The sequence below is a fragment of the Emydura macquarii genome, unplaced genomic scaffold (assembly GCF_026122565.2).
Source record: "Emydura macquarii macquarii isolate MOO-44397 ecotype Brisbane River unplaced genomic scaffold, CSIRO-AGI_Emac_v2 contig_2747, whole genome shotgun sequence".
Taxonomy (NCBI): domain Eukaryota; kingdom Metazoa; phylum Chordata; order Testudines; family Chelidae; genus Emydura; species Emydura macquarii.
The window spans coordinates 1458-23657 of NW_027132884.1; the positions used below are offsets into that span (position 1 = coordinate 1458).

A 22200-nucleotide genomic window follows, 5' to 3' on the forward strand; every position below is an offset into this window, starting at 1 on the left:
AAAATTCCTACAGCATTTCTCGAGGTTTGTTAATATACATTTAACTACCTTTCCAAGGGTTCTGCCCACTTTTATCAAAACCAATAGAAGCTTTGTGCTTGACGTCAATGGGGATTAACCGAAATGGACCAGTAGCCTGCTGCAATCTATTTAGCATCTTCAGTTCTTCTTTAATCTTTATTTCATCCCTTTTCCAAAGGAAATGTTGGCTGTGGAGCCACGGAGCGATGCGAACCACACAGCTGTAACAGAATTCATCCTGTTGGGGTTTGGAAGAGGTCCAGGGCTCCAGCTGGTTCTTTTTGTGATGTTCCTGGTGATTTATGCAATAACTGTGTTGGGAAACATCACCCTGGTCCTCACCATTAAAGCCGACTCTCGCCTTCACACCCCCATGTACTTCTTCCTCATGAACCTGTCACTCTTAGACTTCTGCTACTCCTCCACCATTACCCCCAGAGCCATGGCGAGCTTCCTAACAGGCAGCAAAACCATCTCCTACAGGGGATGTGCCACCCAATTCTTCTTCTTCTCTCTTTTTGTTACCATGGAGGCATTCATCCTGGCAGCCATGGCATACGATCGCTACACCGCCATCTGCAACCTGCTCCGGTATTCTGCCGCCATGTCCAAGCTAGTCTACATTCAGCTACTAGTGGGGTGCTATATCTGTGGAAGCCTGAACTCCATGCTGCAAACGGGCTTCACCTTTACTCTGCGCTTCTGTGCTTCTGAGATCGATCACTTCTTCTGTGATGTTCCACCCCTGCTAAATCTCTCATGCACCAACACGTACATCAATCAGATGGTGCTGTTTCCCTTATGTGGCCTCATCATAGTGACAACTGCCCTGATCATTCTTCTCTCTTATGCCTCCATCATCTCTGCTGTCCTCCAGATGCGCTCTGCTGTGGCACGACGCAAGACCTTCTCCACCCGCACCTCCCACATAGTGGTTGTGAGTATATTTTATGGGACTGTTTCCTTCATGTACGCCCAACCAAGTTTGTTATCCACTCCAGATCAGAGCAAAGTGGTGTCTGTGTTTTATACCCTTGTCATCCCCATGGTCAATCCCTTCATCTATAGTCTTAGGAACAAGGAAGTGAAAGAATCATTGAGAAAAACCGCAGGCTGGATATTGGTTTTGAAATGAATCTTTTCTATGACCATTGAACTAAATAATCATTTGGTATAGTGGAAGGATTTAGAGTGTAACAACTAATCTATCTATCTATCTATCTATCCCACACCCAACACTTTCCTTTGCCAGTAGAAGAAAGATATTTTTAAAATTGTAATAAATAAATGCTTTGTGTTTTGTATGTTATTTTTCACATTTTTATCTATTTGTTTACCTTAGAAAAGCACCTGATCCGAAAATCTGGATCCAAACACTTTTGAGACTTGAGGAGTGTTTGAAATCTGCATCCACATTTCTCAACTGCTTGCTAATTGCTGATCTAAAATTTGGAACCCAGATTTAGTTCCCTGGTTCTGTGTGTGTGTGGGGGAGGTCATATCTCCCTTCACTGACTGGCCCCAGTGACTAAGCGCCCTGCTATTGTCCAAAGGGGTTAAGGTAGGATTTTTCAGGAACACTCAATGTTTCAGTCAATGGAATTTTATCTTTGACTTCAATATGGGCAGATTTAGGCCAACAGCAAACACTTTTGAAAGTATGCTTTCAGTTAAAATTGCAGGGCTTTGTGCTTTGTGATGGCAGGGTGCCAGATGTCCTGATTTTATAGGGACAGTTCTGATTTTCAGGGCTTTTTCTTATATCAGTGCCTATTACCGCAACCCCTGTCCTGATTTTTCATACTTGCTATCTGGTCAGTGATTTTCATAATAGCCTAAGAGAATGAGGTGCCCAGTTCTCTCTGTCGCTCAATGGCATATGTGTGCCAAATTTCCTTTGGGGATATTCACAATCTTTGTCCACAGTTTTCTGGTCATACTCATCTCTGCTTTATAGATTCATAGGCTCCAAAACTAGAAGAAACAGCTGTGATTATCTAGTCTGGCCTCCTCTAAAACACTTCCCCAAAATAAATCCTAGAGAACATCTTTTATAAAAATATCCAACCTTGATTTAAAAATTGTGTGATGTGTACAGGAGAAAGGAAATGTAGCAGCAAATGCAAGGAGTGAGAGAGAGAACAAGCTCACAGGTAGAGCTGGTCAAAAGTTTTCAGCCAAAAAATGTAGATTCCACTTGACCAAAACATTTCATGAATGTGGGTCAAGTTCACCAGTATGTTTCAGTCCAAAATAAATAAATAAATAAGAAAAAAACAGAATCCTCAATATTTTGAAAAGAAATGTTTCAATATTTCAATTTAAAATGCTTTTTTGTTTAGAACATTGCTTGCAATTTTATCTAAAATAAAATGTACAACCCCCCACAACTTTAACAAACGAAACATTTCAATTTGTGTCAAAGCAAATGTTTTGTTCAACCCAAAAAGATACTTTTTTTTACTAGTTTTCTTCAATGAAAAATTGGAAAACAGTTTGTTTCCGATCAACACTCCTCCAACCCCAAATTTCTTTTTTCAGATTTTTGGTTCAGCGTGTGATTGGGTGTTCACCCCACACCAGCCTGGAAGGGGTTAAGGTGCACAGATAGGGCCAATTAACCATATAGGAAGCACCTGGTAGAGAGTCTGGCTTGACTGAAAATGATCAATGGTGGATAAAGCCCAGGTGGCAGAGAAGCTGGCTGGGGAATAATACCAGGAAGTTTGCAGCAGAAAGGAGCTGCAGCGTGGAAGTCAGTAGTCACTGTCTGGGCTTGGAGAGGGAAAAGGAGGAAATTCAAGTGGAGAGAGAAGCCCTGGGATCCTGGCCTTGAGGGAAGAGTTTATCCAGAAGGGTGGAGAAGACAGCCTGTGGCAGGCAGAGTAGGAAGCATCCCAAGGAAAGAGCAGCAAGTAAGAGACTGTACATAGCTTGGCTGCTAACTGCCTGGTGCCTGGCCTGAAACCCGGAATAGAGGGCAGGCCCAGGTTTCCCTACCAGCCACTGGGCAGAGGATTGTGGGAGATGCCAACCAGAGAGCTGGTCAGATGGGATTTTGATATCTTGGAAGGAGGGACTATACAGTGATTAGTCAGATGGCTCAGTAATGAAGAAAGACAGCACCCTGATTCAGAGAGAGAGAGGCCGCAGGATGTGTGATTGATTGAAGGTGGTGCCAGACTGGACCAGAGCTGATTCCCCAGACACAGCCACAAGAAGTTGTTCCAGCGAGGGAAACCTTTCTACCACAGGGTGGCAGCACCTCTGAGTGAATTTGCGCCCAGATTTTCATGTAAGTGCAATAGGCTATGGAGGCTCTTTTGCCTTTTAACTAAGGATGGTTGGAAATTTCCCATGGAAATTATTCTTGATGAAAAATTGAGGTTTTGGGCTAAACTTTTCTTTTCCACCAAAAGTCTCTGTCTTCTGGATCGAAGGGGGGAAAGGTGAATCAAGTTTTTGTTAAGAATTATGAAGTTTTAAGTTTTTTTCTCAATAAAGAAAAAAAAATAATAAAAAAAACCCAACAACTTTTGTCTGAAAACTCTTTAATCAAAAAAATGAATTTTTGACCAAAGTTTGGGTGGTCGTTTTTCAAAGAAAAGTTAAGATTTTCCATGGAAAACCCACCATTTTCGAGTGTGTTCTGTCTATAACCCTTCCTCCCAATGGCATGCTCAAATGGCACCACCATAGGTATCATTACACAGACATACAGGGACTGGGCAAATGTGGTTATGCAGGCTGGGATTTTCAACAAAACCTAGAGAAGGTCGACAGCCAGTTCCCTCTACACCTTAATGGGAGTTGAGCACCGATCTCCATTGAACTCAAACTATTCCTGATGCCCCCAGTGAACATTATACAGTATAACCACCCTTTCGCTACCCCCGCCCTCTGCTGCCCCTAGTGCCCATTATACAATATAGCCACTCCTTCCCCACCCTCACTCTCTGCTACCACCTAATGCCCATTATTTATTAAAGCCAAAACTCTAATTCCTTGGACTATGTCAAAAAAACAGTTCTGTAGCACTTCACATTCTCCTTCTCGAAATACAATTGTACTTACACAAACTAAGTCATTGTCACAACAACCACAAGGCTCCGATGGTTAAGAAGTATTATTTGCAGGTAGAAAAAATGTTATGGATAAATAATTGATCTGGCTGGGAGCACATCCTAAGGGACAATTATAGCCCTTGTGTGCTTTGAACATCAGTTGAAATAGCAGCTTTGTACTTAGAATCAACAGTGTAATACTGGCTCATCCCTTGCACAGAGCCAGAAATGCTCCAGGTCTCAATTAGACTAGATAAAAAGATAATAAGATTAAGGAGAATCTAGATACATTAAAAATAGCTTTAGATTAGATAGATAGATAGATTAGATAGATAGATTAGATAGATAGATAGATAGATGTGAGTCTCACTTTAAAGATTATCTAATTTAACCTATCAAAATCTAGACATTGTTCTTGCTCTGGCTATTTTTAATAAAAATTATCTTCATAAAACTACCATTTTATTGCATGTTCAGAGATATACAAGAAACACTCCATCTGATACCCTCAGTGGTATTTTTTTACACCTGAGTAGCTGATAATTCCTTCTGCTCTTTGGATTTCCAACACTCTGCTAAGGTGAATATTGAATCTTTTGTTACCATTGTAAAATAGCGTTTTGTGTACTTGCTCTGTTTTCTTTGTGTTACACTTTTAAACAAACCTGTTTGTGCTTTCTTCCAAGCTGCCCCTCCCATCACACAGGCAATCCCCATAATTATCCACGGATCTACCTCATTATTGATCTTCAAATCCCTCCTTGGAACTCTCCTTTGCTATGATGCCAACAAAAAACAAAAGAAAACTACAACAAATGCCTAAATAATGTTTCGGTTGCTGGTGTGCTGACTCTACATCTAATCACCCTGACCTATATAGTCTCCCCCATCCGTCCATGTGTCTCTATATGTTGTCTCTCATTTTATACTAAGATTGTAATCTCTTTGGGGTAGGGACCATCTTTCTGTTCTGTGTTTGTACAGTGTCTGATCCATGCCTAGACACTATCACAAGAACAAGAACATCTAGCTAGCTGGCTATCAGTTTCCACAATCTCTCTGACTTTATTCCTTTTCCCACTTACTTCCTCCTCCGTCTTTCTTTTTTTCTTTATTTTTTAAGTTGGATGTCTCTTTAAAAGCAGGAATCCCAAGGAAACTCTATGCCTTGTGTTATACAGGCGGTCAGACTAGTTGTTCTAATCGTCCCTTCTGGCCTTAAAATGTAAGAATCCTTGACTCAGTTGTGCAAACTCATAGCAGCAGTTGGATGTAAGCAAAACCACTCAGTGATGAGAGCATTTAAATATTGTAGATAAGCTCTTTCTTCTGTGTGTGTTCAGGGTTGGATTGAACAACCATTACTCCTGCTGGCAAAATCTTACCTACCTATAATGAGTCCCCCTGACATCAATGATCTATTCATTTATGAGCTCACTAATGCAGTGGATCATGGTTGCACGACTAGGTTCTCTGTCCTTGATCCTTTTTCCATTCATTCAGCAGCAGAGTTTTCCCTAGGAGTACTGCAAAGGAACCTAGTGGAGTTACACACCAAACAGCCCTTGTGATCAGTGCATAATTCCCTTAGGCTTCTTTGAAAATCTCAGCATTAAATATGCTTGTCTTGTTCACGTTGATGACAGCAATTTGCATGTTCCAGCCAAGATATTTCTTGCTCTTACTTTGTAATTCATTGCAAGCTCTTCTCCTTTACTTTTCCTTATTTTCCTCCTTCTTTCACCACTTCTGCTGCTTCTTCTTTCCCTTCCCCTTCTTTTCCTTCCCTTCACCCTTTTCCTTCACCTCCTCCTCCTCCTCCGTCACCCCTTTATTTCTATCAGTGCTTCCTTTTTTCTTCTTCCTTTCCTTCCTTTCTGTAGCTCCCTCCACCTTCTCCCTCTTCACCATCTTTCTTCTCCTTATTTCCACAGCTCTGAGAGGATAAGGATATGGAAGCAAACAACCATAGCATGGTAACGGCCTTCATCATCCTGGGCTTCTCCAGCACGCCACATCTCCAGGCCTTGTTCTTCATCTTGATCCTGGCTACCTACCTCCTGACAGTGGCTGCCAGTCTGATCATTATCTCAGAGGTCAAGGCCAGCCAGCACCTCCACCGCCCCATGTACTATTTCCTGGGCATCTTCTCCTTTCTAGAGATCTGGTATATCACCTCCACAGTGCCCAAGATGCTGGAGAGCTTAGTGGAGGCAGGAGCACCCTCTCTGAGGCCGACTGCATAGCCCAGCTCTACCTCTTTTTTGCCCTAGGCTCCACTGAGTGTTTCCTCCTGGCTACCATGACCACTACCTCGCCATCTGTCACCCACTGCGCTACCCGGCCATCCTGACATGGTGGGTCTGTGCCCAGCTGGTAGGGGTAGCCTGGGTGGGTGGCTTCCTGGCCCCCTTGCTCCCCATTGTCCTCATCTCCCGCCTCTCATTCTGTGGGCCTGCAGAGATCCATCACTTCTTCTGCGATGCGGGACCTTTGCTGAGGCAGTCCTGTGGCGATGTCTCCCTCAGCTCCACCTTGGTCTCAGTGCTGGCCTCCTCTGTCATCCTCAGCACCTGCCTGCTGACCATGGTCTCCTATGGCTACATCATTACCATTATCCTGCACATCCCCTCGACAACAAGGCAATGCAAGGCCTTCTCCACCTGCACTTCACACCTGCCCATGGTAGTGCTCTACTACGGCACAGTCATCTTCATTTATATCCAGCCCATTCCCCACTCTGCCTCACATCTGGACAAGGTCGTATCCTTCTTCTACGCTGTGGTCACTCAACCCCATGATCTACAGCCTGTGGAACAAGGAGGTGAAAGACGCCCTGAAGAAGGGTCTGATCAGGAACATGGTCTTCCTGAAGAGCCAGGGGGGCATGAACATGGTGTGCTGGTAGGAGTGGGGATTGGAACCAGGAGGAAGTAGTGTGTGCCAAATCTATCTGCCTGTCTGTCTGCCTGCTTATCTATTTTCCATCTCCTCCACCGCTCTTCCTGCCTTCCCTCATTTCTTTCTCTTTCTTTCTTTCTTTCTTTCTTTCTTTCTTTCTTTCTTTCTTAGATTCCAAGCCCAGAAGGGACCACTGTGATCATCTAGTCTCACCTCCTGTATATCATAAGCCAGAGAACTGCCCCAAAATAATTCCTAGAGCAGATCTTTTAGAAAAAAAGCATCCAAGCTGGATTTAAAAATTGCCCGTGATGGAGAATCCATGATGGAGAATCCATGACAGCCCTTGGTAAATTGTACCAATGGTTAATTACACTCACTATTAAAAATCCTGCTCTCTTGCTTTCTCCCCCCTTTCTCCCTGTCCAGGAAACAGAATTATACCGTGGCCCCAACCCTGCAAACATTTCAACATGTGTCTAACTTTACTCATGTGAGTAACCTCTTTACTTTCAGTTATACATTTCATCTGAGGAATCACTGATCTCTCTCTCTCTCTCTTCCCCCTCCCATATTTATTTAAAGGTGTTACTATGACTTGCTGGATTTATTTTAACCAAATGTTAAAAATTGTCTCTCATAAATGGTGTTTTTTAGGCAGAATTTCTGTTATCATTAAGTTCTGCGTAGTCATGACGTCAACCCAGCCCCCAAAGAGGTCATGTCCAGAGGTGAGAAGGAAGTTCCTCAGATGGTCACGTAACGTTGCGGCACATTTATGATCATCTAGGAAACTGCTGTTCCTTGTAGTGCTGCACATCATGGCCACGTAGAACTTCACCACAAGAGTGGAACAGCACTCAGACTCCAAAATCAGTTGCCTTTGCAAATTGATTCAAATGACAAGCTTTATTAGCTGATAACAGCATAGGGTGCATGACACACAGACAGTTGCAGGACACTGGAGACACACACACTATTATTAGTATTATTACATTATTATAATAATTAATTTGCCCAATAAAAACACAGTAGAATGGATGGATGTCTTGCTTCAAAAAAAAAAAGAAAAAGAAAAATCTCCAGCTCAATCACCAGCTGTGGGGTAGTTGTAGGAATTTTTTGGCCTGTATTACGCAGGAGTTCTGGGTAGATGACCTTACTGGTCCCTTCTGACCTCAAAATGTATGAATCAAGGAGCTTTTGATCCATGGCCCTCAGCCATCAAGCACTAACGCTTGTTCTTTTCAACATCTGCATAGTCCCATTTAACTCCACAGGATTCCTTACGTGTGGAATTTTCAAAATCACCTAAGAGATTTAGCACCATGGCTCCTACTGGTTTTTAGGGGATTTGGAGTAGCATTTTCAAAAGCTCTACAGGAAATTTAGGAGCAGAAGTCCCATTTCCAAAAATGATTTATGCACGTAGGAATTTAATTCTTAGCAACAATCGATGGGATTCAGACTCCTAAATCAGTTGGGCCAGATTTTCAAAGGTAACTAAAGATGCAGATCTATGCCTAGTGGGATATTTAGAAGTGCTTAAGTCAGTTAGGTACCTAACTCCCATTGTTTTCAATAGAAGTTTATTAGGAGCTTTTGAACATTTCAATAGAAATCCCTCATAATCGTTAGGCACCTATATAACTTTGACAATCTGGTCCTTAGACATTTTTAAAAATTCCACATGTTTAAAATGATGCTTTGCAAGATAATGGACTAAGGCCCAGATCCTCAGAGATATTTAGGCACCTAACTCTGATTGTTTTACATGCAAGATGGGCACCTAAATACACTTGAGAATCTAGGACCAAATACCTTTAAAAACCAGGCCTTAAGTGTCTCTTGTGGGTGAGGTAATATCTTTCGTTGGACCAACTTCCGTTGGTGAAAGAGACAAGCTTTCAAGCTCCACAGAACTGTTCTTTGGGTCTTTAAAGACAAGTAATTTTACTGAAGAGAGCTGTCCCATTGCCTTTGGTGAATACATTATTCACAGTTATGAGCATGTTATTGTGGAGACAAAATCGCATAGTGGCGTCTGCAGCGCCACGTGCACCGCCCCCCCACGTGGATAAAGAAGCAGCCTAGGGAGGGTTGACTCAGCAACACAAGCCGCACGTACCTGTCTCCTTATAAGGGGATGAAGTGACCTCACCTGCTGGTGCGTGGTCAGCAACTGCCCAAGAAAATTGTAATCACCTGGTTGGCTGGTCCATACCTGCCCGGGAAATCAGGAGCACCTGGTTGGCTAAACTCCAAGCCATGACCTTAGAAGGTCATGCAGCAAATAGTAGCCAATGGGGCTTAGCCTCTGCTCACCGCGGGAAACTATAAAAGTTCAAACCCAGGTATCAGAGGGTAGAGAGGAATTGAATCTACCCGGCACCCCGCGTATCTCCTGGTCGTGTTGGTTCGGCAGGTTGACGCATCTTCCCCAGCCCGCTTCGCTGTGAACTGATCACTCACAGTGGCTCTCTCCCGTCTGTAGTATCTAAAGCAAACGGCAACTGAATTTGGCAAACATGGTATACCTGTATATAACGTTTGTGAGTATGGATTAACTGTTCTCTGTTGTGTTTGTCTTGTAACTTCTTTGGGGAACTCCAAAACTGGGCACCCTAGTGTCACATGCTGGCATCCATGTGTTGATCTGGAGAGATCATGAAACGCTAAAGCCTTTTTGTCCTTTTTTCCTAGCATTTTGTCCTTTCGCGCACGGAGTTCTCCTGCCCTTTACTATCACTGTTTGCTGGGCAATCGTTTGCTGTGGAACTGTTTATTATAGAAATAGAACTGTTTATTATAAGGATAGAATTGTTTATTGTAAAATAAAGGGTTTTTTGATTAAGCAAACCCCTAGAATCATCACTGTCTCACCAAACCCCCGTATCCCAAACCAAACCTATCTGAGAGTTTTTCTCTCCATTTCCACAGTTATGTTTGATTGTGCCAATTAAATAATTAAACAATAATAATACAGGGATTGTCTCTTTCTATGCATGTTTCCATTGAAGATGGTAAACCCTTGTGTTTTCCATTTATGGATTTTTTTTGTATAAAAAATTTGAATGTACATAATTATTAATGTATGTTTTGCATATCATGACATATTTCCTAGTGCTATTTTTTCAGGTTTTATTTAAAAAGAAAGAATTACACTCTACATTTTCTTTCCACTTACAATTTTAGTTCAGAATATTTCGACCTGGGTATCTCTTGATGCCAACTGGGAAAGAATATAGGGGTACACAGAGATTTATGGAAATCCTGGGGACCTTTTTTCCCATGCTTACTAGTTCTTGCTCTTTCAGATCCAAGCCACATAAAAGAGGCCAATTTCTTCATGTCAGGCAGTTTTATTCCCTTCCCCTTCAATTCAAGCTATGGGATGCACACTTCTGCTTGTCTCCCTCTTCATGGTCATGCAGGGAACAGTCAGCAAAGTCCTTGTTCTATGATTATTCATAATAACTTATCAGTAAGTTACAGAAGTATTAATGTATTGCTTGATCAGAGGATGACTATGAGCCCCCAATGTGATGTGGCCATGAAAAAAGCCAATGAGGTCCTAAGATGCATCAGAAGAGATATTTCCAGTAGATATCGGGAGGTGTTAGTACCATTATATAAGGCATTGGTCAGACCTCATCTGGAATACTATGTGCAGTTCTGGTCTCCCACGTTTAAGAAAAAATATGCCCAATGACCTGTGAAATGATGTTTGATGTGTGGGGGGGTGGGTTCTGAGTTACTACAGAGAATTATTTCTGGGTGTCTGGCTGGTGAGTCTTGCCCACATGCTCAAAGTTTAACTAACCACCATATTTGGGGTCAGGAAGGAATTTTCCCCCAGGGCAGATTGGCATAGGCCTTGGGGGGTTTTTCGCCTTCCTCTGCAGCATGGTGGATTCTGTGTATCTTGAAGTCTTTAATCATAATCATTAGTGGAGGACTTCAGTAATGCAGTTTTAGGTTGGGGGTCTATTTCAGGAGTGGGGGGGGGTGAAGTTCTGTGGCCTCTCTTATGCAGGATGTCATACTAGATGATCATGATGGTCCCTTCTAGTCCTCCACTTATCAGCAAGTTAGACGGGAAGTGATCAATGGCTCGATGTCTAGTTGGCAGCAAGTAACAAGAGGAGTGCCCAGGGGTTGGTACTGGGACTGGTTCTGTTCAACATCTTCATTAATGATCTGGAGGATGGGGTAGATTGCACCCTCAGCAAGATTGCAGATGACACTAAGCTGGGAGTAGTGGTAGATACGATGAAGGGTAGAGATAGGATACAGAGTGACAGACAAATTAGAGGATTGGACCAAAAAAAACCTGATGAGGTTCAACAAGGATAACTTCAGAGTCATTCACTTAGGACAGAAGATTCCCAGGCACTGCTACAGACTGGGGACCAATTGGCTAGGCAGAAGTTTGGCAGAAAAGGGGGGATTTGATAGCAGCCTTCAACTACCTGAAAGGGGTTCCAGGCAGCATGGAGCTAGGCTGTTCTCAGTGGTAGTAGATGACAGAACAAGGAGCAATGGTCTCAAGATGAAGTGGGGGGGATCTAGATTGGATATTAGGAAAAACTTTTTCACTAGGAGGGTGGTGAAGCACTGGAATGGGTTACCTAGGGAGGTGGTGGAATCTCCATCTTTAGAGGTTTTTAAGCTGAGGCTTGACAAAGCCCTGGCTGGGATGATATAGCTGAGGTTAGTCCTGCTTTGAGCAGGGGGTTGGACTAGATGACCTCCTGAGTTCCCTTCCAACTCTAATATTCTCTGATTCTCTGATTCTCTGATATGCATTTGACTAAAATGTTTAAATTTGGGACCAATCCTTCAAATATTTAAGCATGTGGTCCCAGACTTTCAAAAGAGCTTAAAGGAGTCAGGCACCCAACTCCCATTGGCTTTCAATGAACTGCTTTATGCCCCCTTTGAAAATCATACCCAGGAGAAATTGTCTGATTGATTTGTGTTCTCTCCTCTCTTGCAAATACACACAAATCCCTTCAATCATGTGAGTGAGACTCTACAGGCCTTTGAATTCCTATGAGGTGTTTCACTTGTTACTGAGCTTTAATGCTGTAGCCCTGATTGGAGTGAAGTTTTGTAGCTGTGTTGGCCATGAGCGTGAAAAAAACACTTCACCTAAATGACGTGGCTATGCCAGCAAAATCCTTGGTGCAGAGGCAACTATGAAAAGTGTATGGCTGACGGCATAGCTGATGTTATTCAGGCAGGTGGCATAGCTATGCCAGCAGAGCTCCTTTTGCTGGTATTTGCTGTGTCTCCAAAAGAGAGTTTACTTAGACTATTTCTCATTCACCTAGACTTATTTTTATTAATTTCTTCTAAGAAGTCTACTTTTGTGTATTATTTAATCCAGTTATGTGTGTTTTTCTTCTCTGCAAAATGTGTGGTGTATAGTTTGCCTAAAAGGATGTTACCCAAAATAAAACTGATTTAGTATTATTCTTGAGTGTTTTTCTAGCTATCTAGATATCTAGCTAAAAGATAAAATTTGTTAACACTGAGAGTAATTAACCACTGAAACAATTTATCAAGGGTCATCGTGGTGACTTCACCCTTGACAATTTTTAAATCAAGATCAGATTTTTTTCTCTATTCTCTATGTCAAAAGCCATACTAAAATGAAGTTCTATCTCATCTACTTCCCCCCTCCCTCCCATCCACTGACCTTTCAAGGAAGGACATTAGGTTGCTTTGGCATGATTTGTTCTTGACCAATACATGCTGGCTATTCCTTAGAAATGACACTTCACTGTATATTTCCTCTAGCATCAAGTGTCATTATGCTTGCTTCAGGTACAAAGTCTATAAGAGTGGCCAACAGTGTGATTAAATGGTTCTTTTTATGTCCATGTTATGTCTCCCAATCCCTTTACAAGCTAGAACCAGAAGAAAATAAGGGACCGACTAGTAGCTATAGGAGACTGGCTTTCACTGGAGTGCAAGACACCAAGTATTCCAAGCTGGGATTTTCAAAGGAGACCAAGGGAAAATCAAGAACTAAGGTTTATAGTCCTCCTTTCTCCTGAGAGAGCCAAATGATTGGCTTTTTGATTCGGTGGCCAAAGTGACTCCTCTGTATATATATTAAAAAAGCTTTGTTTCAATCTGAAACTGGATTTTGGGTGGTTTTGTGGTTTGTTCGTCTCATCAAAATGGGGGAAAAAAAGTTGGGGTAGAATGAACCATTTTGAATGTTGATTGAAATTCACATCCTCAAAATAGAAATGTTGATTCATAAGGAAAAGGCTGATTAGAAATTTAGAAATGAAGTTGCATTTCCAAAATATCACAATGACCTGTTTTACATTCCCACCCCTCGAAAAAAATCAGTTATTGTTTTCTTTTTTTGGTCCAAAATTATTTGCTGTATTTGACTCAAAGTTCCCCTATTCCCCCCTGCCCAGTAAATTAGAATTGATAGGACCTTTGGCTTATTGATGAGGTTGCTTTCCACTTCCCTTCCTTCCCCCTCCTGCAAAGCATGGTTGAAAACCATGCTCCACTAGAGAATTTCCCAGGGGGATGCTAGCATATCTAAAGAGTAAATATATAAGGAAGTAATAGGCACGCAGCACCTTATGAGTCTTGCTGAGTTCAGAACACAGCTGCTTTCTTTCCCAGGTAAGTGGAGAAGTGTGGATTTTGCTTTAGTGCAGATATTTTTGACTTTTTATCAAAAAAGAAAACCTAAAATATTATTTTTTAGCCAAATCCTTAAAAAGAGCCGCTGAAAAGTGTCCAGAATGGAACATATTTTTGTCCCCCCACAAATGAAGTAAAAAACAATTGGCGGAAAATAGACACTTCCCACGATCATTTCAATTGGTTTTTGAAAGCCCATTCGTCCATTTTTTAACTGATTCTGTGAAAAATTTTCAACCGGCCCTACCTATAACATGCTGATAAGTCTAGTGCTGTTTACTTCTCGGCTAAGTAATGTAATGGGGCAGAACCCTAGCTTGTGTAAATCAGAGTCTCTCTTTTGAATTTAATGGGCCATAGCTGGTGTAAATGCATAAGGATCTGACTTCTTTCATGAGTCTGCTGGATTTTCTGATGTACTTGTATCTAGTTGAACATCCCGGTATAGGTGTTTCTATGTGTATGTCTATTTGAGTCTCTCTGTATAGGGAATTTTTTTAGCATGATTTTTTTTCTGTGCCTGACAGTGTTTTCATGAGAATGTAGGTGTTGTGTACATAGAATCATAGACTCACAGAACCATAGGGTTAGAAGGTACCACATGGGTCATCTAGTCTAACCTTTTGCCAAGATGCAGGATTTGTTTAAACTAAACATCCACGACAGATGGCTATCCAACATCTTTTTGCAAAGCCCCAGTGAAGGAGCTCGCATGACCTCCCTAGACAGACTGTTCCATTGTTCTACTGTTCTTACAATTGGGCAGTTATTCCTAAATTTTAATCTAAATCAGCTATGTTGTGGTTTGGATCCATTGCCTCTTGCCCTGCCCTCAGTGGCAAGAGAAAACAAATTTTCTCCATTTTTTATAGCACCTTTCAAGTATTTGAATAACACTATCTTTTCCCTTTCTCTACATCCCTTCTATACAGAAAAAACAACAAGAGTTCTGTGGCACTTTAAAGACTAACAAATTTAATTTTTGTAGGCATAAGCTTTCGTGAGACTCAGCTCACTTTGTCAGATGCAGAGGTGGAATACAGAGGTGACTAAAACTAGACACAATGCTCCCACTGAGTACATGTTATGCTATAGGTTTGTTTGTGTATGTGTATATTTATGTATTTTGGGTGGGTGGGTGTGTGTCTGTATGTGGACTAAATTCTGTTCTGAATTGCACTGGGATATCTTAATTATTTGGATCCGTGTAAATGAAAATGTCTATGCAGCTTAAACAGAATGTTGTGGAGTAACCAGTTGCACAACAAACAAAACCACAATTAAGCAGCACACATTGCAAACAGACACAGGGCAAAGTACACACATTCTCAAACCAAACACAAACTTCAATACACCCTAAGCAACAAACGCTGCACCCACATTGATTATACTCACAATCACACAGAAACACTCAAACCCTACTCAAGGGCACATGATATACTGCACTTTTTATCTAACTAGCTAGCTAGCTATTCAGTATATTACTGTGTCTTTCCTTCTGTCTCTACATGGTTACTAGTGGCCTGATACAAAACGCACTGGATGCTATGCAAAGATTCCCACTGAGTTGGATAAAGGCAGTAGAGAACAGTGTGCTAGTGGAAGGGACCCTGGCCTGGTGTGTGGCCTTGATTATGCTACCTTACAAATCTGTGCCTTGTTTTCCCCATTCATAAAATGGGGATAATGTATCCTACCTCTTCTGTAGTTTACTTTGTGAGGGTGGATGAAAAGAACTGTATAGGGTCTAGGTATTTAATATGCGACTTACATCATCAGGGGCATCATATACTATAATAAGATTATCCCAAAATACCACCTCTGCAATAAATTAGTATTTTCAGACTGAATGTACACGTCATTGTTTCTCAATTACAAGATTACTCTCAAAATGTTATTTACACTTCTTGTAACATTCTCTTCTTCCGATGGCAGAGACAACTGAACATGTTTCACATAGAGGGGAGAAATCAAACTGCACTGAAGGAGTTCATCATTCTGGGGTTTTCCAGCCTCCAGAAGTGCGGATCTTACTCTTCACTGGGTTTTTGATCACTTACCTCTTCACCCTACTTGGGAACACCTTCGTCATTGCCATTGCCTTGAAGGACCAGCGACTCCACACTCCCATGTATTTCTTCCTTGGGAACCTGTCCTTTCTGGACATCTGTTATACCACCACCACCATCCCACAGATCCTGGTTCATCTCCTCTCAGAGAAGAGCAACATCTCCTATGTGAGCTGTGTGCTGCAACTTTACTTCTTCTCCTTCGTGGGCATAGAGTGCCTCCTGCTGACAGCCATGGCTTTTGACCACTATGTAGTCATTTGCAACCTGCTGCATTACAAGCTCATCATCAACAAAAGCCTTTGCATCCAGCTGTCAGATGCCTCTTGGGTAAGTGGCTTCCTTAACTCTGCAGTGCACATGGCCTTCGCCTTCCAGTTACCCTTCTGTGGGGACAACCGTATTGATTACTTCTACTGCGATATCCTGCCACTGCTTGAGCTGTCATGAGGGGACACTTCCCTCAACAAACTTCTGCTGATCTTCATTGGCCTGTTCATAGCCTGGACACCCTTTGCCTGCATCCTTCTTTCCTACACTTACATCATCTCAACCATACTGAAGATGCCTTCTTCCCAGGGGAAGAGTAAAGCATACTCCACCTGTTCGTCCCACCTGACTGTGGTCCTTCTGTATTATGCCAGTTGTATCTTCATTTACCTGAGATCCAATTCAAGTTACTCACCAGGGAGCACCAGACTGATCTTAGTCTTATATAGCATCTTAACACCGATGTTAAACCCCATCATTTATACCCTGCGGAACAAGGATGTGAAAGAAGCTTTGAAAAATGTCATGTTTAGGTTGTGAATAAATATTATTCTCCTCTTCCTTAGCCTCTTCATTTTCTGTTGCTGATGCTTCACTTCCTTCTTTTTCTTCCTTTTCATCATAATCTTTGTCAGCATCTTTTTGGCATCTTTCTTGGCTTTTCTTTTACTGATGCTGTTCCTTGTCTTTATCATTATCATCCTCTTAACAATTTGAACATAAGAACATCAGAATGGCCATAGCTGGTCAGACTAATGGTCCATCTAGTCCAGTATCCCGGTCTCAGACAGTGGCCAATGCCAGATGCTTCAGAGGAAATGAATAGAACAGAGTAATTATCCAGTGATCTATTGTCTGTTGTCCAATTCCAGCGTCTGGCAGTCATAGGCTTAGGGACACCCAGAGCATGGGGTTGCAACCCTGACCATCTTAGCCGATAGTCACTGATGGGCCTATCCTCCATGAACATTTTCATTGGCTTCTTTTTCAGCATTATTTTCTTCTCTTGCTACTGCTTTCCTCCTCCACCTCCTTCTTCTTCCAAGTATTTGAAAATAACTTATGGTATTAACCCCGCAAACATCAGTGAATCAATTTTTATTCATTTTGGAAGGTGACAATATATCTGGGATTTTTTTTTTTAATGACTTACTAGTCTCTTCTGTACAGAAGCATGGCAAGTTCCAAGTAATGTAGAGGGATTGCACAGAAGACAAAAAGGCACCATAGTTAAGCTTGGGAGGATTAGATTTGTATTGGTAAATGTCAATTTCACTGTACACAAACTAACTATAAATATTTTCATTGATACTTATAATTTACAGATAGACAAGGCAAAAAATGCTATTTATTGGAGTCTGGGTTAAGGATATTTACTTGCTATATTTTGAGATACGCTGTTAACAATTTCTGTTTAAACCATTATAAAACTTTAAGTTTTTTAAATCAATGCCCACTGTCAATAAATAATTGTTGACTGACCGGACCTGCGGTCTAACTCCTCTATAGTTTCCTGCAACAGTGAAAATTTAAATAGTTGAAAAACTCAGCAAAATAAATGCTTAAACAATAGAATTTGGTGCAACTGTGAAACTTTAAATTGATACAAATAGAAAAAATGTTTAAACATAAATATCTCTGTTAGCTGTCAGAATTATAAAACCAAATAGAAACAGATTCTGACAAGCTTAAGTATAGCAGACATTTTCAAAACTGCCCAGCAGTTTTAGGGAACTGTGCATTTAAGCAACCTAGGCAGCCTTGAAAATATCAGCAAACATTTCCATTCTATGAACTGAGAGCCTAAACAACTAGTTCAGAGAGAAATGTGAGCTGCCTATATTAATTTAAATGGGATATTAGCTTTGAAACTTAATGAGGCTTATCTCACTTCCACCATAGCCAGTTATTTAGTGCTGATCTATTTGGCTGACACACCTGCTTAGTCTGCTTATTTTGAATTGCTTCCCACTCTATCCCAAGTGCCCAAATGATTAACTGTCCCTTAAAGAGTTGTTGTAAGTCAAACTTCGCCCTTGACAACATCTATGATACCAAGTGGTATAGTCCATGAGCACATCTCTTCCATACTGGAAACTAAACTGGGAAGATCCAGGAGACCAAACTGAATTTAGTGTCAAAATAAATAATACAGAGGCCAGTGTGATGATTGTTTTATTTGTTTTCATGATCAATTCATTAAGAGCCTGCAGTTTCAAACTTGAAATCAAGATCCTGGAGAATTCCCAGGCTAATGCACCTGATCCCAACATCATCCAGGGACCTTGCTACAGAATTTAGCTCCAGCTTGCTACACCTGGAAAAAGTACATTCTATGCACTGCACATCAGATTCTGTACTTTGCATCTGAGGAGGTGTAGTGCAGAAGGCCCAGTGGAGGAAAATGATGGCTTGAAGATATCTTTGTGCCTCCCAAATTCTAGGCTTCTCCAAGGAATCAGCTCAAGCGCTGGAGTGGGTTAGAGTATCTTAGAATATCCACTCACCCTCCCAATACATCCACTTCCGTCGCTTGGTTACATCCCAGCCAAATCCTTATGTCTGAGGATGTGTGTGGGTTGCTTTGTGGGAGAATGGATTGCTCTGCGCACAATGGCCCTGCATTGCTCCTGCACCAGGGAATTCTTGTACTGTGTAAAGGGGCCCTAACACAACCCGCAACCTGGGTCTCTGACTGTAACTTCCCAGGCTCTTAAAAGTGAGGAAGATTTCTGAGTCAGCAATATATAATTGCCAGTGTCTGCATTGGGCCATGACACTGTGGGAAACGCCCCAGTGCTTGAGCAACAGATCAAAGGATGTTTATTTGCTCCTTCAGCAACTTTAGCAGCTTAGGTGCCCAACTCCCATTGGAGGTCATTGAGAGTTAGGCATCTAACTCCCTTAGGCTTCTTTGAAAATCCCTGCCTACATGACATCAGGGCCTTGTTTTTCTTATGGTTTCAGAGCTAGCTGAAGCGATGACTCATTCCATGTTCTCACCCCTTCAGGTCACAGACTTCATGCCTTTACCTCCCAGCAGTGGGATTCTGTGATTCTCCCACTCTTAGACTGGCCTGCAGCACCTTGCATACTGACCATGCTCACCCAGCATAAGAGAAAAGGATTTTTAAAAGATACATTCATATCTATCTTACCTGGGTTTGGAGGTAGCCTTGTGTTATCCCAGATCCACCAGCCTTTGGAGGCCGGGCTCACTTGAATTCCCCCTCTCTCTGAGCCTATGCCATTAAATCCATCATCTATCCCTATTGTCCTGTTCTTGTCTTCGAGCCTAGTTAAACAAGTGTCAGAGGCATAGCAGGAGCTGTAGGTAGCAGCATCACAGTCTATATTCCTGAGTGTTTGCTGAAATATTGTCCTCCAGGCTACTATCCTCCCTTCCGCCTGAGTGCAGACACACACCTGCTGAAGTAACTCAATATATGCGTAGAGTAAAAACCCCAATAACCAGGTCAAGATACAGCAAACCTCCCCTTACTCACAATGAACAGTCAAATGTATGGAACCTATAGCATTCATACATTATTACAGGCAGCTCCAAACCCACCACAGGCCCCTCAGCTGAGCTACATGGTGAAACACAGAAACTCAAGGCCAGATCCTCAATGAGCATAAAAAGCCATAGCACCCATCAATGAAGATTCACTCATCACACCAGCTGAGGACTGAGCCCTTATCTTTCTGTTAGATATTAAGAAGATGTGGACTGGTATTTTTGAAGGATGCCCAAGTCATACTGAATTTCAATGGGATTTGAGTGTCTAACGGCCTTTGTTTCTCTAGAAACTCCCAGGCTTCTTTTCTAGTGCTGTTTCTGTTGAAGTCAATGAGAGAGATGCACTTGACTCCAGTGTCATGCAGCACCTGGCCAGTTGGATATAACTATCCTCTAAGCTAGGAGAGGAGGTGAAACTGGATCCTGGCTGCCATTCTTCATAATACAATCTTGTTCTGTAGGGAGGAATTGGGTCTATGTTCCTCACTCCCGGCTTCCCACACACAGTCCCAGACAACTGACCAATTATCTTATTTAAAGGGCTTGCCTGGGATTCTGAAAAAGACTAAGTGTACATCTACACTGCAAAGAAAAACCCATGGCACCAAGTCTCAGAGCCTGGGTCCACTGACTTCAGCTCATGCAGCTCAGGCAGCTCTAACCTAGAGGAAGGTTTCGGATAAGAAAGACATAGAAGGAAGGTTTGGGGCCTAAGCGAGCTTTAAGTGTGGAGGACTATGGGAAACTGAAGTCTCTTGTACGAGAAAGAGGGAGCTAAGCTGGAGACAGAGTATTATGGGCAAGTCAGAGTTAGCAGGGACATGACACGGGGTGGGTTGCTGCTATGTTTTGGTTGTAAGGGGTTTAAGCACGGTTTTTAATTGGTTTTTAAGAATTGTGAATGTTTTATTAAAATGGCAGAGTATGCGAAGGACATTGGTGTCGATGCTAATTTCAGTAAGCAGGAGTTATATAATTATGGTAAGGGGCAGTTAAAAGTTAATCAGTATTTTAACTGACTTAGGAGGAGAGGCTGAGGGAACTAGGCTTGTTTAGTCTGTAGAAGAGAAGAATTAGGGGGGATTTGATAGCAGCCTTCAACTACCTGAAAGGGGGTTCCAGGGAGGATGGAGCTAGGCCGTTCTCAGTCATAGTAGATGACAGAACTAGGAGAAATGGTCTCAAGTTGCAGTGGGGGAGGTCTAGGTTGGATATTGAGGGGGAAAGTTTCTCTAGGAGGGTGGTGAAGCACTGGAATGGGTTGCCTAGGGAGGTGGAAATGATAGGGAATAACCAACACATCAGCAAAGGAAAACTGTCAACAAAATGGAGAGCACAGGAAGGATAGGCTGCGTGGTCTAATAGCTAGGGCAGGGGTCTGTGAATCAAGTGAATAAAGAGAACCAGTTGGTTCAATTTATTAGGATTTCCAGAAGCTTTTGATCAAGTCCCTTACAGGCCTCTGTTTAAAAACACGAAGGTATCGAAGCTGAAAGAGGAAGTTCTATAATGGATCTGAAATGGAATCAGTGACAGGAAACAAAGATCAAGAATAAATGGTGAGGTTTTACTGTGGCAAAAGGACATTAGGGTTTCACAGGATTTCCTGGTATGAGTTTCATCACTTCCCTCAATCTGCTGGAAATGCTCCTACTAATGCAGCCCAATATGCTGTTAGCCTTCTTGGCAAGAAGGGCACACTGCTGACTCATATCCAGCTTCTTGTGCACTGTAACCCCCAGGTCCTTTCCTGCAGAACTGCCTAGCCAGTCAGTTCCCAGTCTTTAGCAGGACTCTGCACTTGTCTTTGTTGAACCTTATCTGATTTCCTTTGGCCCAATCCTCCAATCTGTCTAGGTCCTTCTGTATCTTATTCCTACCCTCCAGTGTATATACCACTCCCCCCAGCTTAGTATCATATACAAACTTGCTGAGGGTGCAATCCACCCCATCCTCTAGATCCTTAATTAAGATGTTGAACAGAACTGGGCCCAGGACCAACCCCTGGGGCAGTCCGCTTGTGACCAGCTGCCAACTAAACATCAAGCTGTTAATTTCTACCCATTGAGCCTGAAGATCTAGCCAGCTTTCTATCCACTTTATAGTTCATTCATCCAACCCATACTTCTTTAACTTGCTGGCAAGAATACTGTGGAGGACAGTATCAAAATCTTTTCTAAAGTCAAGATATATCACTTCCCACAGCTTTCCCCACATCCACAGAGCCAGTCATCTCATCTTAGAAGGCAATCATGTGGATTCAGTATAAATCTGACTTTCCCATACGGGAAAAAGAATTAGTGGTATAAATATTTGGGAGCAGATTTCCAAAGGTATCCAGGCACTAAAGATGCACATATTTCCTAGAAGGATTTTCAAAAGTTCCTATGCATGTTAGACACCAACTTCCCATCGGTTTCAATGGGAGTTAGACATTGAGACTGCTTAAGTGGTTTTGAAAATAGTATTCTAAGGTTCCTAAGTGCTCAAGGCACTTGTAAATATTAGGCTTGGGTTCCTCAATCATTTAGGCACTGTTGAAAATATTTCCCTTAGTTATGAGCAACTTGTTTCTCTATTGCCCAGCTGCAAATACTCAGCATAGGACTGAGGACCGAGCAGAGGGGAATTCATGACCGGTGCAATGAAATCTACAGGGTCTCATCATGAGCAA

General features: G+C 42.1%; 1 protein-coding gene and 1 pseudogene across 1 annotated transcript; both read left to right on the plus strand.

The window, feature by feature from the left end:
- The first annotated feature begins 202 nt into the window (after positions 1-202).
- LOC137165106 (olfactory receptor 9S13-like) lies at positions 203-1156 on the plus strand. Its single transcript, XM_067566200.1, has one exon. The coding sequence runs from the start codon at positions 203-205 to the stop codon at positions 1154-1156; it is 954 nt and encodes a 317-aa protein (XP_067422301.1).
- Positions 1157-6058: 4902 nt separating this feature from the next.
- Positions 6059-16546, plus strand: LOC137165109 (olfactory receptor 5V1-like; annotated as a pseudogene).
- The last annotated feature ends 5654 nt before the right edge of the window (positions 16547-22200 follow it).